A 14,899-nucleotide genomic window follows, 5' to 3' on the forward strand; every position below is an offset into this window, starting at 1 on the left:
TATTTATTTTTTATTTATTTGATACATCATTTAATTTATTTATTTTTGATAAATTAACATGATTAAATAAAGAAATTTAAAGGTCGCGCCACAGAGGTTCGAACCCAAGACCTTGGGTTTTAAACATTAACCCCTAATCGCTTAATCGATACACACGCTACATCGTTTAATTTTGATGCAAAACTATGTTCGCCGTGCATCGCACGGACAAATATTTTAAAATTGATTCAATAATTCAGATTGTCAATTGATAGTTTACATCTTTCACCTTGCGGACTGATAATAAAGAAATTAAAACTCCCAGTTAATCATTTTCTTGAAAATACAAAATTTCCTAAAAAAATATACTCCATAAATGAAATCAGCGAGAACAGCAGCCTCACAAAACACATGTGTAAGACGTGAGGAAACAAAACATTCCACACTAGAACAAAAACACGTTCTGCAATCTCCACTCCACATTCCAGCAGTTAACAATGGCGGAAAAGGAAGGAGAAGTGGTCTGCGTCACCGGCGCCAGCGGCTTCATTGGCTCTTGGATCGTCCACCTTCTGCTCCGCCGCGGCTACGCCGTCCGTGCCACCGTCAAAAATCTAGGTTCTGCTTTCCTCCCTCTATCACTACCTTTTCAGCGTTCGCTGATACTCGATCTTCTGCTAACTGCTGCTTGCGCTCGACTTATTAGGGGATGAGAGAGAAACGAAGCACTTGGAAGCCATTGAAGGAGCTGATTCCGGCCTTCGCCTCTTCCAGATTGATTTGCTTGATTATGACTCCATTGCCGCCGCAATCAGAGGCGCCACCGGCGTCTTCCACGTCGCTTCCCCCTGTATCATCGATCAAGTCGACGATCCTCAGGTTTTGCGATTTTTACACCCAATGAATTACAATTCTGCATTTTCTACTGCGTATTTGTATGAGTACTTTCATGGCGTGTGATCGTGCATAATTAGGTAATTAGATGCTATTATAGTACTGTCATTAACCATTTATTTAAATACACATGTTACATTTGATATTTAAACGATAAATTTTGAACTCGAAATCGAAACACGTAATCTCGACCGCTATCTCTGAAGACGATAAATCGATACGTGTTACAAAATTAGTGGGCTAGAATAGTAGCATAAACTTAGCTTTGTTTTTAAACTGCATCTATTTGTTCTAGCAATTCCTATTTTGGTTGGCTAATTAAGATAATTAGTTACCCGTGGATTTAGCGGGAGCTGTTGGACCCTGCAATTAAGGGGACCCTAAATGTACTGACGGCGGCCAAAAATCTCGACGTTCGTCGCGTGGTCGTTACATCTTCTATATCTGCCATGATTGCAAGCGCCACCAGTCTGGCAGACGTGGGTGAGGATTGCTGGATTGATGAGGATTATTGCCGCCAAAATGGGGTATGTCACTGTTTTAGCAATTCTTGATTCATACGTGACCATATAAATAAGAGGTGTTATGCTTCTGTTTAAATTTTGGTGCTCCTTGATTTTGCATTTACTGCAGTGCAGGTGCTCGTATGATTTAGTTTGTGATGACTGCTATATAGTTCTGCTGTTTTGGCAGAGTAACATTAAAGAATGAAATTTATTTGAGTCATAAGTTCTGCTCTGTAGCTAAAAGTAACAATTAAGTTGAATAGTGTAATATTGCTTATTTCATACATGCTACTTTTTCACTGACAAATATGCTAAATGTGAGGAGTATTTTTTTCTTGTGGTAGTATTGTTTGTGCTCTCTCTGTTTTTTCTTACTTACCTTTTGCCCGTGATGGCAATTTATCCCATTGAGATGTCATTTTGCTGTTAGCTTTGGTATCCTTTGTCTAAAGCACTTGCTGAAAAAGCTGCATGGAAATTTGCCGAGGAAAATGGTCTGGATATTGTTGTGGTGAATCCAGGAATGGTGGTTGGTCCGGTACTACCCCCAGCTTTAAATTCAAGCATGCAATTGATGGTTCACGTACTTCAGGGTACTCAGTTTCAATTCATGATTTCTCAGTAGTTTCAACGAGTTGCTTAGCTGCCAAACAATAGTTTTAGGACCATAAGGTTAAAGCCAGCCTCTATATCCTGTGCAAAACGAGTCGGGGGTTGCTTGTTTCATATAACTAGTTGTTTGACTCATCGTCCATCAAATGTATAGCTTATGTTTGCATTACTTACTTCTTAGAGTTGAGTCATCCCCAACTTGAGGTGCGATGAGACTACCTTGAGTTGCTGCCATCTTGAAATTTGTTCCATACGCCTTTCAACTTTTTTGTTAGATTACAAGCTTGTCATTAATTAAGATGTGATGGAACTAGACCAAATGTTCTTCTTATTTATATTTTAGGAAGTTATCATCTTTGAGCCTGCCTTTGTTTTTTTCTGTTCTTTTTTTTGTTGGCTGGGGGTGGGGGACAAGGATATGGAACTAAGAACCAATTATTGTGGTCAGTTTGCTCCAGAAATAATATTTTTCTAGAAATTTGACTCTTGATATGGCTGCAGTGTTTGATAAAAAAATAAAATTGCTGCAGTGTTTATCATGAAAATTCATGGCAACTAGAGCTTATCATTTTCACTTTGGGTGTAGGCTGTGATTTTTCCGAAAGATTCTTCATGGCATTAGTACATGTGAAAGATGTGGCTCTTGCTCACGTGCTGTTGTATGAGAACACATCAGCAGCTGGAAGGCATCTGTGTGTTGAATCTTTATCACGTTATGATGAATTTGCCGAACAGATGGAGAGACTCTACCCTGAATACAAGTTGCCCAGGTAAGATGCTCCTACTCCAACTAGAATTACTGCAAAGGGAAAATTGATTCTTACAGCATGTGAAACATAAGTGGAAAACGCAACTTTCTGTCTCATTAAGAAGTAAATGCACGAATATATACATGTCAGCATGTGTAGGGAATTTATGAGATGCTATACAAAATTGAATTTCAGTACAAATAACCTAAGATTTGGTTGCAATTAGTTATAGTTACATTACTCGTCTCGTACATTTGTAGGTTTAGTACAGATAAGCAACGGGGATCAGCGAAGGCGTTAGCTGCATTGAAGAAGCTGATAGATTTGGGCTTGGATTATACTCCCATGGAGCAGATTGTTAAGGATGCTATTGAAAGTTTGAGGAGCAAAGGATATCTTTCCTGAAAATGTGTAGAATATGCTTGTGTGATGATGCGTAGGTATTAATGTAATCATATAGCATATGAAAGTTTGCTTTGATATTTGTGAGGATCGGAACTGTTTTATTGAGGATTGATTCTTGTTGTGAGAAAACAAAAGGTATGTTTGGATGAGCATAATCACATTGCTGTAGTATGTTAATTATGTATTCTGCAATAAATTACAAGTATAGAAATATTACTTGTTTTCTCAGCTAAAATGTTTTATATTTACAGTGGACCAGTGGTGAACTACCTTTTGCATTTTATACCAAATCATTTTGCATTACAAAATTTTTTATTCACTCGGTTTGTCACAAGTATAATACGCATGGGTATTAATAAAATATTTAATAAATATATTTTTCATAGATAAATGGTTTCATGCACCATGTATAAAATGAGTGATTGATGTTTATATTTGTAAGAGTAAAGTGTAAGGATAGATGGTGAGGTTATGTCTTAAAATAGAAAGTATTATACTATTGGCAAACACAAAAAAAAAAGTGCTATATATACATTTGGTTGACGAATAGAGTATTATTTGGATTAATTGCATATAAATCATTATTCAACAAATTCTTATTTTGTATACAAACTTTAAAATTTGTATTAAAAATTATTTAACTATTAATTCTTTTTTTAATTTTGCATACTCCCCATTTTCCAAACAAGCTTGGTGTTGAAATGGTCATGTGAAATCTTATGTGTTCAAATCCACCTAATATTATAGCGATGTCGATTTGGGCATATTATAACAACGTTGTTTGCGTGTAAAATTATTGTCTAACTAAATTATGGCATAAATCAAGAATCATGGCATCAAATTGGAGGGCAACGAGAGGCTTGAAGCTGAAGAGATAAAGCGACAAGAAGGAATTCAAATTAAATAATCGATGAAAACTCTTTTGTTGTTGTAAGTTCGATCAAATAATTAGGGATTGGAAGAGGCGAAATAAGAATAAAAGAATTTTAGGGTTTTTAATTGTCTAGCAGCATGAAAGACGTTTCCATCCAATTATATAAGACGATATTATTTCTATTTTTCTATGCGGTCATATTTATGTCATGTCATCACATCAGAATTCGACGAGTATGCAAAATAATTTTTTTAAAAAAAATAAATGTATAAATTTTAGAGTTGATATGCGAAATAAAAATTTATTAAAAGTTGAGTAATTTATATGCATTTTATTATTACTCCCTTCATCCCACCTTCATAATTCACTTTATTTTTTCACACATATTAAGAAAATGCAATTAATATTATTTAAAAAAATATACTATATTATATGCAATTGTTCAATTTTGTCCATATATATTCAATGGTTGATTATATTCATTGAAAGAAATTAACGTAAATTAAATTTTAAAAGTAAACTATATATTGACAATTTCCAAAAAAGGCTATGAAGATGTAATCGGGGGAGGGAGTATTATTTTCCTACATTCCATTTCATGAATGGTAGTTGGTCAACAACATTGCTTGCTCCAAATTGTTGCCTCCAAAAAATAAAAACACAATCTTATTTTTGAGTGTATAATTACCATGTCATATGGTGCTTTGGATAAGGTCCATTTTATAAGCGAGATAGAAAAAGCGAAATGCAGATGAGCAGACACGTAAGCAGAAGTTGAAACAATACGAAAGTGAAGATGAATAAACAATTGCAGGGAAAAACACTCATGCATGTGGCCACAGCGATAGTTTTGCACAAGTACGTTCATTTCGCAACAGATCATGCACATAGTCACACCCATTTACATAAATCCATTCAAATTTTGTATATTCAGTGGCACCATGCGCATGATGCTATGCTACATATACACACACACCTCCCAAATACAAACATTCATCACCAACAACACAATGTCTCAGCTCGACCTCAGCGGCTTCCGCAAGAGGAAGAGAGGCGAAAAGGTGTTCAAATTCAAAGTATTCGGCGCGCGAGGCTACCCGGCCGGCTCCAACGGCTCCTTCCACGACAACGTCAGAGCCCTCCTCGAGTTCGGCCAGCTCGAGACCAACACCATGTCCAGCTGGTCCTTCCAGCTCGAGGCACGCCGCCACCCGCTGCTGCTGTTTGTGGTCGAAGAGCCCGCCCTCGACTTCTCCTGCCGCCACTGCCGCTACATAGGTACACACACGCTTGCTCATCTATTATATATATCTCTAACAAGACTAATGTTTCTTCGTTGTTACAATCTTACATAGCTCAGGTTGGGGGCATCACATGATCTGCAATAAGAGCTATCATTTCGTGCTGCCGTCTGACGATTACGCCAAGACCAACGCCATCGACTTGCATAGAGACACCCACATCCTACATGCTGTCCTCCACTCCAATGGATTCGGTCATCTCCTCTGCATCAACGCCTCCGCCCTGCCCGGCTACCAGATCATGGACTTCTGGGACCGCTTGTGCTCCGGTTTAGGAGCTAGGTCTGTATGTATACTATCATACATAATTCATTAACCCCAAAGTTGAGTTGATTATGCATATATATAGTTGATATACTTTTGCAGGGAGGTGAGCTTGAGAGATTCAGCTAAGAAGAAAGGAATGGAGCTGAGACTGCTCCACGGCGTGGCCTACGGCAGGCCGTGGTTCGGTCAATGGGACTACATATTCAAGCGAGGGAGCTATGGTGTCGATCAAGAAATGTACCAAAATGCAATCAAAACCATCCAAAACATTCCCCTAACCCTAATTGCTCAACAATTTGGATTGGGGAGTGAGATTCAAGTAATACTGTGGCGCTACCAGCAGCTCTCGAGCCACTCTCTGACGACGTTAGGCGATCTGTTCCATTTCATGATGGAGCTGAAATCCAGAGTTTCCGAGGAGAGCAGCAGCGGCTCCGGCAGCTACCCGGCCATCATGTCGGACGCGTCGTGCCGGTGGTCGCCGAAGCGCGTGGAGAAGGCGATCCACGTGGTGGTGGAGGCGTTGAAGCGCGCGGAGTTCCAGTGGGTGTCGAGGCAGCACGTGCGGGACGTGGCGCGCGCCTACATCGGCGACACGGGGCTGCTGGACTTCGTACTCAAGTCGTTGGGGAACCACATGGTGGGGAAGTACTTGGTGAGGAGGTGCTTGAATCCCGTCACCAAAGTGCTGGAGTATTGCTTGGAGGATGTTTCTAGAACCTTCTCCAAGCAGGACGCCAAGTTGAGGCCTCAACACAAGATCACTTGGGCTCAGCTCATCAACGACTTGCTCTGCGTCTATTCCAACATTCTAGTAGATCCCAAGAGCGGTGCCTTTGCTGCGCTCCCCGTCGCTTCCAGAGTCATTCTCGACGCCAAACACCTGGCTAAAGACTACCACGGCGAGGCCACGGCGGCGGACGAAGCCAACAAGAAGAAAATCTACTGCAGGGTGATCCTGCAGCACAATGGTGTGGAGGAAGCGGCGACGCCGTACCACTGCTTCTTGGTGAGGAACGGCGCGACGTTCGACGAGCTGAGGCGGCAGGTGGAGAAGACGTTCGGAGAGACGTACCTGGCGCTGAGGAACACGGCGGCGGAGTCCATCAGGAACATGAGCCCTCAAGGGTCGGACGCGGTGTTCAAGACGGTTAGGCCGGGTAGTAAGATCGCGTTCGTGTGCGTGTGCGAGTGCGAGCACCAAACCCCAGAGCCCACGGTCGTCAACTGCGTTTGTGGGACTAGGGATGATGATGGGGAGCGGATGGTGTCGTGCGATCTCTGCCGAGCCTCGCACCACACCAGGTGCGTGCGCGTCCCCGACCACCACGCCGTCCCTGATATATTCCTCTGCACCGGATGCGAACAGGATATCCTGCGCATCCGATGCTATGCCACCTCCACGCCTATCTGACTTGCTCACCACCATTCATTCCTTATCTTATGCTACATGTCAATCAAAATTAAACCTATTATGTTATGAAAAACACACAATTGTCATTATGTATATTTTCCAAATATTATTTCTGTGAATTTAATTTTTTTTTTTTTACTGCTTGTCAATTGTCATACTCACTTCCACTTTTATGGTACTCCCTCCGTCCACTAATTGTTGGCCTACTTTCCTTTTTGGTCCGTCCACCAATTTATGTCCTACCCATTTACGGTAAGTCTTTATAATTTTTTAATTGGTGGGTCCCAATAAACAATACACTTTTTCTCCACTCAACTAATAAACAATATATTTTGTTGGTTCCTTTCTCCGCTCACTACACTTTTTCTTACAATCCGTGTTTTGCCTCCTAGGCCAACAATTAGTGGACGGAGGGAGTAATTTTTATTTTTGCACTATAGTAAAATTTGATTTTGTTTTGATTGCAAGTTTTGGAACTATGGAGAGAAAACGGAAATAAAAAATTAGACTGAGGTATAGTGTGTGTGAGACAGAGAGCGAAGAGATGAGCGAGAAAGTTGGAGAAGTGGTGTGTCTGACCGGCGGCAGTGGTTACATTGGCGCATGGCTCGTTCAGCTCCTCCTCGGCCGCGGCTACACCGTCCACGCCACCGTCAAAAATCTCCGTAATTTCCTTAGTCTCGTTCTCCATCACTAACAATCTTCTACTCGCCTTCTTCTAAATAATTTGGGGATTCTATTTCATTACTAGAGGATGAGAGAGAAACAAAGCACTTGCAAGCACTGGAAGGAGCGGAATCGCGCCTCCGCCTCTTCCAAATCGATTTGCTCGATTACGACTCCATCGTCGCCGCCGCGACCGGTGCCGCCGGAGTGTTCCACTTGGCCTCCCCCTGCATCGTCGATCGAGTGGAAGATCCGCAGGTGAATATACCCTCGCTAAACTGCCGCTCATCGTTCGTTGATGTTCTAGTGTGAGTGTGTTGTTCAATTCAGCAATTGTCGTTTGCTATGTGTGAATTTAGCGCGAGCTACTGGACCCGGCGATTAAAGGCACCATCAACGTACTGACGGCGGCGAAGAAGCTGGGCGTTCGGCGCGTGGTCGTCACGTCCTCTGTATCGGCGATTATTCCCAGCCCTAATTGGCCGGCTGATAAGATTAAGAATGAAGATTGCTGGACTGATGAGGAATACTGCAAGCAGAAAGAGGTATCGCATTTCTCCCTAGCTAGAATTGACTGATTTATCAATAATTCACTTCGCTTATTATGACACAAAGCACTTATTTCAAGTCCACATAATATAAGAATGATAGAAATTCTGTGATCCGGAGTGCAGATTTTTATGGCTGTAGTTGCAAATTTGTTAGTCGCAACCTGGTAAAGTCAATCACGAAGATTGTCACTTCAAACTTGAGATAATGTTTGAGTGTATAGCCTAACGAAGCATTGAAATATGTTCACGGTATAAGATTAGTTCAAGCTACTGACACGCACATATTATTCGTGGACAACCTTGAATCTTATCTGTCAACTGAACTCCGAACAAAATTGTTCGAGAAAAGTTGCAAGTCTGCAATGCATGGAAGTTTTTCTTAGGCCATTGACCGCCTTAAGCTTGTACAGTTATTTGGATCCTTGAATTAAGCAACTAGATACAACACAACTGCTAAGTAGAACTAAAGAGTAATTTAGGATATACTATTGACAGGGACTGTGAAGGTTGATTACTTTTCCATTGTAAATGAGCTGAGATTCCTGAAAATCATGCATTCCTGCCAATAACACTATGCTCTCTACTAAGAATGCAACCGTTTTGATGTTATATGCGTTGTGATTGTACTTTATTGTTAGGTTTGGTATCCACTCTCTAAAACCATGGCTGAAAAGGCTGCTTGGAAATTTGCTGAGGAAAATGGTCTGGATATTGTTGTGGTGAATCCTGGAACGGTGATGGGTCCTATTATCCCCCCAGCAATAAATGCAAGCATGCTGATGTTGCTTCGCCTTCTGCAGGGTAATCCAATTTTTGACATCCATTTATGTGCCTCGCTTAAGCTTGGTCTAGTAGCAAGCCAGATGTATAACCATCATCTGACAGGGTAGTACTCTGTATAATATGATGTCTTGTTCCAACCCAATCTATCTGTGTGGCCCAAAGATGTTAGAGAGTTTGTTTGAGAATTATCTAGTATTGAAAATTCTAATTGGGAGAATTGTGCAATGGTGAAAATTACTACTACTATTTGTTTATCATTCAGGGAAGAAACTTTGAGTGAAGATGTCAAGTGAAGTCTTAAGTTGAAGGGCGAGTTCTTTCTATAAAGTGAAGTCTTAAGTGGAAGGGCGAGTTCTTTCTATGAACCTTTGCCTTATGTTCCTTTAAATCTCTCAGAAATTGTTGCACTCTAAAACAGCTATGCTAATGCTTCTCCTCAGCCAGAATTCATCCCTTCTCCTCTTACAAAAATATCTTTCTGATTTCCCATGGAGATCATCCATGGGAGATCAGCCAGAATTTATAAAAATATCTTTCTGATTTCCCATGGAGATCATCCAGTAGCCTAGCAGTGAACTTCTTTGGCTAGGTTCTTTGAACCAACGGTACATGCAAATTGGTAAAAATGATGATAGAGGTGAATAGAAATGGGTGCAAATAGCTTTCTTAAGATTCATGGTGAATTTTGCTCTTTGATGTAGGCTGCACTGAACAGTATGAAGATTTCTTCATGGGATCTGTGCACGTCAAAGATGTGGCTCTTGCACACATTCTGGTGTATGAGAACCCATCTGCAAGGGGAAGGCACGTATGTGTTGAAGCTATATCGCATTATGGTGATTTTGCTGCTAAGGTGGCAGAACTCTACCCTGAATACAATATCCCCAAGTAAGATTCTCGTATTCATGCTTGTAAAATGTGAAGGCATCATTTGAATCGTATCACAACTTATTCCAATAGCAGCTTGTGTAATGTTGGAAGGCTGTTGAGTATCGATAAATTAGTTACATGGTATGATCTGCAGGCTGCCCAGAGACACTCAACCTGGAATACTAAGATCCAGGGATGGGGCCAAGAAGCTGATGGACTTGGGTTTCAAATTTATTCCCATGGACCAAATTATAAAGGATGGTGTTGAAAGTTTGAGAAGCAAAGGATATATTTCTTGAAAAAGTGTTGCAGCATGTCTATGCTTGTTGAATACTTTCCTGTAACAATAGCTGCAGCCTGTTTTATGCAAGATTGATACAGCAGTTTTTGTTGAATCATTCAATCGAGCCACAATAAATATGTACTACTATTTTGCGTTTCTTTCGGTCACCTTCTACTTTATTTATTTTGTGTGTTTTCTTGTACAAGAATTGAAAGTCTGAGCTGTACTAGCCAGAATAAATATGTAGAATAAAACAATATTTTTATCTTAAGAGTCGTGCGTATAAAAACAACATTTGATTTGATTTTGCGTTCACATACTAGGTAGAAAAAGAAAATTAATCCATAGCAACATATAATTCGATCTTTTGCTTAAAATAAGTGTTAAAAATTAGAAAAGTAGCTATCGCCATAAACGTGGAGCTTATACCAACGTAAAAAAATGGGGTCAAACTGAATAATTATCGCATCTAAATCTGATCGCATTATCACAGGAAACTGAGTGACGGAGTGAAGCGGCAGTTGCAGAAACCGAAACGAATCAGCCATGGATGCTCTTCGATTTCTCTTGGTTCTATCAATAATCTCTTCTTCTTCTTCTGCTGCTGCCACCGCCGCCGTCAACGGTGGCGAGAAAGTGGCGCTGGAGCTCTACTACGAGACGCTCTGCCCCTACTGTTCCAATCTCATAGTCAACTACCTCTACAAAATATTCGAGTCTGACCTCATCTCAATTACCGATCTAAAGCTTATTCCCTATGGAAACGCTAAAATCAAGTCTAATGGTACCATCGTTTGCCAGGTATCGCTTTTCGCCGCTCCCTCACTCTCTCCGTTGTGTTTTGTTGTATCGAGGAAGATAGCTTTTGTATCGTGTTTCGTTGCCTTTTCCAACATAAGCGGATAAAATTAGATTTATTTTGATGTGGAGTAAAGCGATACTTTTTCCCTTGATTTCTCATTTCCATTTTCTATTTCCTATTTCATCACTTCTTATACAGATAGTACATGTTTATATTGAGGAGTCAATTTAGATATTAAGATAGAAGTTGAGACAGGTATAGATATTCAATATTCCAAAAAAATGATCTCAGTCTGATATTTTCGAGGGAGCAGAAATCTGCTGACATTTATTAGAACGAAGGCCTTTTGGACTATTCATCGTTGTTGGTCCAACTAGAGGTGGAGTAGTGGCGTACTGGGCGGTGATACGCCACCACGAGCCAAATTTAAGCAGTTTTCTGCAGATGTTAGTCAGCAGCTATGCCATAAAATATAAGGCTAGCTATAAATTCCTATACCTAAAGTCCCTTATTAGCCATAAGATTCATTCTCTTCTGGTTTTGCAATGGCTTTCTCCTGTCCCTCTATGAAAGTTTTCTTGCTTTTTACCTTGCTATTCGTCTCCGCATTAAAGCCACTCTCTTCTTGCAAGAAAGTGTCAGTGGGTTTATACTATGAAAGCCTTTGCCCTTACAGTGCCAGTTTTGTCGTAGATTCTTTCAATATGATCTTCAGCGATGAGCTCATTAGTATTGTTGATCTCAAACTTGTGCCTTGGGGCAATGCCAAAATTTATGGCACTCGCACCTTTAAATGCCAGGTTATGCATATAGTATAGTTAGCATTGTTGAATATATTTTGATCTTATTGTTGGACGTTGTGATTTTCTAAGTTGTGTAGGAAGAACTAATTTGTTTCTTACTGGTTTTGCAGCATGGTAAATATGAATGCATATTGAACACTGTGGAGGCGTGTGCAATTGATGCCTGGCCTGATGTGGTTAGTATCACTTATGTGTAATTAATATGTTTTGAATATTACCTTCTGTTGTTGCCTCCTTGATTCAAATATATGTCATGGATTTACTGTATGATGTTCTGTTAATATTTTATATCGAACTCCTGATGCAGAATGACCATTTCCCATTTATCTACTGCGTGGAAAGTCTTGTATACCACAATAATTATACCTATTGGGAGACATGCTTTGAGAAATTGGGTCTGGATGCTACCCCTGTTATCGATTGTTACAACAGTGACCGTGGAACAGAGGTAAATTTACCAATTAATTTCTCCAATTTTGCCTTAATTTCTCTTGCATGCTTTTTACTGTGTTATGGATTGATCTAGTGCGAATATCGTATCTTGTTTCTCTGACTGACGAGAATATAGAATGAGAAATTGTTGGGGTTTCTCTGACTTGCTCTAATTTGATTAAATGAATCTTTTTCACAACTCCAATATTTGGTACCATTTTGTCTTTGGAAATTGAGATGTTAATTCAATTGAATTTTGTCTATTTCTTGGTCATTTCTCTGAGACTACATGAATCCATCGTAAGCTTTTTTCTTTTTTTGAATTAGAATCCATCCTAAGCTTGTTGCTACCGATTGTTGTCGAGTTTTGATTTATCTTTATCATCTGTTTGCCACTTGAATGGCCCTTTGTACTCACGTAGCATGAACCTGGCAGATTGAACTACGATATGCGGCTCAAACAAATGCTCTTGAACCACCTCATACGTACGTGCCATGGGTAGTTGTGGATGGACAGCCCTTGTATGATGTGAGTATCCTCCACCTTTTTCCTTCAAAACAACATGAAAGAAGCAAAGCAGACATTATTAATCGTACCTCTTCTTCATCTCAGATGTGTTGTGCTTTGCATATAATTCTCTTCCGAATCTTATGAATATAGCAATACCGACATAGATTGCTCTATTAGTCCCTTTAGAGACACCGAAGTAGTGGAGAGTGAGAGAGAGAGAGAGATTTTGAAGATGTCTCAGTTGCATTTCAGAAAGTGTATGCCAAATATACTAAATTAGAAAAAATATCTGCAAATGAGAAGAATCAAACCATTCAATATCGATCTGTGATAGGCAGTGAAGCATAATGTTTGATGAATGATGCTGCTCAATGAATGACTTGATGCTAAACTAGTTCTTTTGGCATGAGATATTGGTTTTTGCTTCACCTTCAACCCCACGCCAACCCACATTGTAAATGCGTAAGCACACTCATACACACACAAACGCGTGCTGCACTCTCAGAACATGATGGCCATCATGGATCCTTGCTTTATTTGCACCTGAGTATAACATACTATCTGATGCTGCAGGACTATAGGAACTTCAAAAGCTATATCTGCGAGGCATACAAAGGGACTCCCAAACCATCTGCTTGCTCTAAATCATCAATCGGGAGCATCCGGAAGATGAAAATGGACTTGCTCAATTCTCTCTTTGGACAAGAATCATTCGAGTCAAAGTTTTCCCGCGTATTGTCAGCTATATTTTCATGGCTGCAGTGAAATAAAATCGTATGATGGTAAATTTTAGACTTTGTTGCTCTTTCAAAATCCTAAGGTGCTCTCTCTTATATAGTCTATATAAGTTGTATTGTAGTTGAATGGAAAAAGATGTAATTTGATGACTTCGTTTCGCTATCTCGGTAAGTTTGTATTTGCGAATGTTGAATAATTAGTTTGTTAGTATAATATAAGCTTCATGTATGAAATAGCTTTTCGAGACTCATTTGCCGTATATTGGATCAGTAATTATATACTGAAGTGAAATCGTGTCGGGATGTTCAACTCTATTCAGAAATCATAACCGCTGAAGCAATCCAAAAATTAAATCGTAGTCGGCTGTTCAACTTTATATTCGGGTATGCTAATGAGGCCTAGTTCTAAGTGGCAAAACTTCCGTTTATGTTTAGTGTAGTTTTCTTATCTTTATATGGGTAGTGGTCTCGTTTATGTGTGGTTAGGTGTAGTGGTCCTATATGCGTGTGGTTATTTTCTCACTTTTGTGTGGTGTAGATGTTTTGTCTGCGTACGGGTGACTTATTTGACATGCACTTTCTGGAATAAAAAATAATTATAAATATAATAAAAAATTAATTTTCATATTTCATTTTATAATAAATATAATACTGCATCCGTCTACGAAATGAGTATATTTTTTAGTTATTTTTAATCTTATAATATACATAAATGATTATTTATATTTTTAATATATAGTAGTACTTATTATGTAAATATAATTTATACTTCAATATTTACAACAAACTAGCATTTTCGCTCATGCAATTCACATGAATATTTTTATATTTTATTAAATAAAAAAGAAAAAAGAAAATTAACAATAATAAAAATTGATATTATGAAAAAGTAAAAAAATTAAGAAAATAAAATAAATTGAAAAAAAAAAGAATTGAAATGAAAAAAGAATGAAAGTGGGATAGAGAGAATTTTTTTAAGTTTTAATAATTAAATAAAAAATAATTTTATATATTAAATCCAATATTTACATGAATATAATTGATTTTCATTGTTTACATAAAATATATTTTAAAGAATTGTCGTGATATTTAATTTGATATGCATATCAAATATTTTATAATTAGTCGAATTCACAATTTTAGAAAGAAAAAAAAAAGATAAAGAAAAAAAAAGGACATAAAAATCTATAGATTATAATAAACCTTCAATTTTATTACAATTACAAAGTAGCCTCTTAATTTTGAAATTGATATCAAATTAAAAGTTACTCATACTAGCATTTACACCCTGTACATTGCATGAGAAACATTTTTATATTTTTATATTTATGTCATTACTAATTCAGAAAGAATTTTTTGATCTTGTTATATTCAAACACTTCTACAATATATATTGTTTGTGACATCAATTTTGAAACTGTATTATTTACTATTCCTTTCGTCTCATAAAAGTGTGGATG

At 38.7% G+C, this 14,899-nt stretch overlaps 4 protein-coding genes across 4 annotated transcripts; all 4 read left to right on the forward strand.

The window, feature by feature from the left end:
* Window positions 1-358: 358 nt before the first annotated feature.
* Window positions 359-3,279, forward strand: LOC131000594 (cinnamoyl-CoA reductase CAD2-like). Its single transcript, XM_057926603.1, has 6 exons — window positions 359-597; window positions 686-858; window positions 1,221-1,400; window positions 1,810-1,972; window positions 2,578-2,761; window positions 3,001-3,279. The coding sequence occupies exons 1-6, from the start codon at window positions 477-479 to the stop codon at window positions 3,143-3,145; spliced, it is 966 nt and encodes a 321-aa protein (XP_057782586.1). The 5' UTR covers window positions 359-476; the 3' UTR covers window positions 3,146-3,279.
* Window positions 3,280-4,731: 1,452 nt separating this feature from the next.
* On the forward strand, window positions 4,732-7,550 carry LOC131000548 (PHD finger protein MALE STERILITY 1-like). Its single transcript, XM_057926524.1, has 3 exons — window positions 4,732-5,297; window positions 5,380-5,602; window positions 5,687-7,550. Exons 1-3 carry the CDS (start codon window positions 4,901-4,903, stop codon window positions 6,999-7,001), a joined length of 1,935 nt encoding a protein of 644 aa, XP_057782507.1. The 5' UTR covers window positions 4,732-4,900; the 3' UTR covers window positions 7,002-7,550.
* Window positions 7,531-10,425, forward strand: LOC131000591 (phenylacetaldehyde reductase-like). The gene is made up of 6 exons (XM_057926600.1): window positions 7,531-7,666; window positions 7,753-7,925; window positions 8,027-8,212; window positions 8,857-9,019; window positions 9,703-9,889; window positions 10,026-10,425. Exons 1-6 carry the CDS (start codon window positions 7,546-7,548, stop codon window positions 10,168-10,170), a joined length of 975 nt encoding a protein of 324 aa, XP_057782583.1. The 5' UTR covers window positions 7,531-7,545; the 3' UTR covers window positions 10,171-10,425.
* A 138-nt stretch (window positions 10,426-10,563) lies between these two features.
* On the forward strand, window positions 10,564-13,690 carry LOC131000604 (gamma-interferon-responsive lysosomal thiol protein-like). Its single transcript, XM_057926614.1, has 5 exons — window positions 10,564-10,955; window positions 11,870-11,935; window positions 12,067-12,207; window positions 12,628-12,720; window positions 13,276-13,690. Exons 1-5 carry the CDS (start codon window positions 10,701-10,703, stop codon window positions 13,465-13,467), a joined length of 747 nt encoding a protein of 248 aa, XP_057782597.1. The 5' UTR covers window positions 10,564-10,700; the 3' UTR covers window positions 13,468-13,690.
* Window positions 13,691-14,899: the final 1,209 nt, after the last annotated feature.

This window comes from Salvia miltiorrhiza, chromosome 8, assembly GCF_028751815.1.
Source record: "Salvia miltiorrhiza cultivar Shanhuang (shh) chromosome 8, IMPLAD_Smil_shh, whole genome shotgun sequence".
Classification (NCBI taxonomy): Eukaryota; Viridiplantae; Streptophyta; class Magnoliopsida; order Lamiales; family Lamiaceae; genus Salvia; species Salvia miltiorrhiza.

Bases quoted from the DNA above. Each gene is read 5' to 3' on its own strand.
- LOC131000591 (XM_057926600.1), top strand. From the start codon at position 7,546: ATGAGCGAGAAAGTTGGAGAAGTGGTGTGTCTGACCGGCGGCAGTGGT. The intron at 7,667-7,752 runs GTAATTTCCTTA...TTTCATTACTAG, and splicing joins CGCCACCGTCAAAAATCTCC to AGGATGAGAGAGAAACAAAG. The intron at 7,926-8,026 runs GTGAATATACCC...GTGTGAATTTAG, and splicing joins ATCGAGTGGAAGATCCGCAG to CGCGAGCTACTGGACCCGGC.
- LOC131000548 (XM_057926524.1), top strand. From the start codon at position 4,901: ATGCACATAGTCACACCCATTTACATAAATCCATTCAAATTTTGTATA. The intron at 5,298-5,379 runs GTACACACACGC...TACATAGCTCAG, and splicing joins CCGCCACTGCCGCTACATAG to GTTGGGGGCATCACATGATC. The intron at 5,603-5,686 runs GTCTGTATGTAT...ATACTTTTGCAG, and splicing joins TGCTCCGGTTTAGGAGCTAG to GGAGGTGAGCTTGAGAGATT.
- LOC131000604 (XM_057926614.1), top strand. From the start codon at position 10,701: ATGGATGCTCTTCGATTTCTCTTGGTTCTATCAATAATCTCTTCTTCT. The intron at 10,956-11,869 runs GTATCGCTTTTC...CTGGTTTTGCAG, and splicing joins ATGGTACCATCGTTTGCCAG to CATGGTAAATATGAATGCAT. The intron at 12,721-13,275 runs GTGAGTATCCTC...CTGATGCTGCAG, and splicing joins ATGGACAGCCCTTGTATGAT to GACTATAGGAACTTCAAAAG.
- LOC131000594 (XM_057926603.1), top strand. From the start codon at position 477: ATGGCGGAAAAGGAAGGAGAAGTGGTCTGCGTCACCGGCGCCAGCGGC. The intron at 1,401-1,809 runs GTATGTCACTGT...TTTTGCTGTTAG, and splicing joins ATTATTGCCGCCAAAATGGG to CTTTGGTATCCTTTGTCTAA. The intron at 1,973-2,577 runs GTACTCAGTTTC...CTTTGGGTGTAG, and splicing joins GATGGTTCACGTACTTCAGG to GCTGTGATTTTTCCGAAAGA.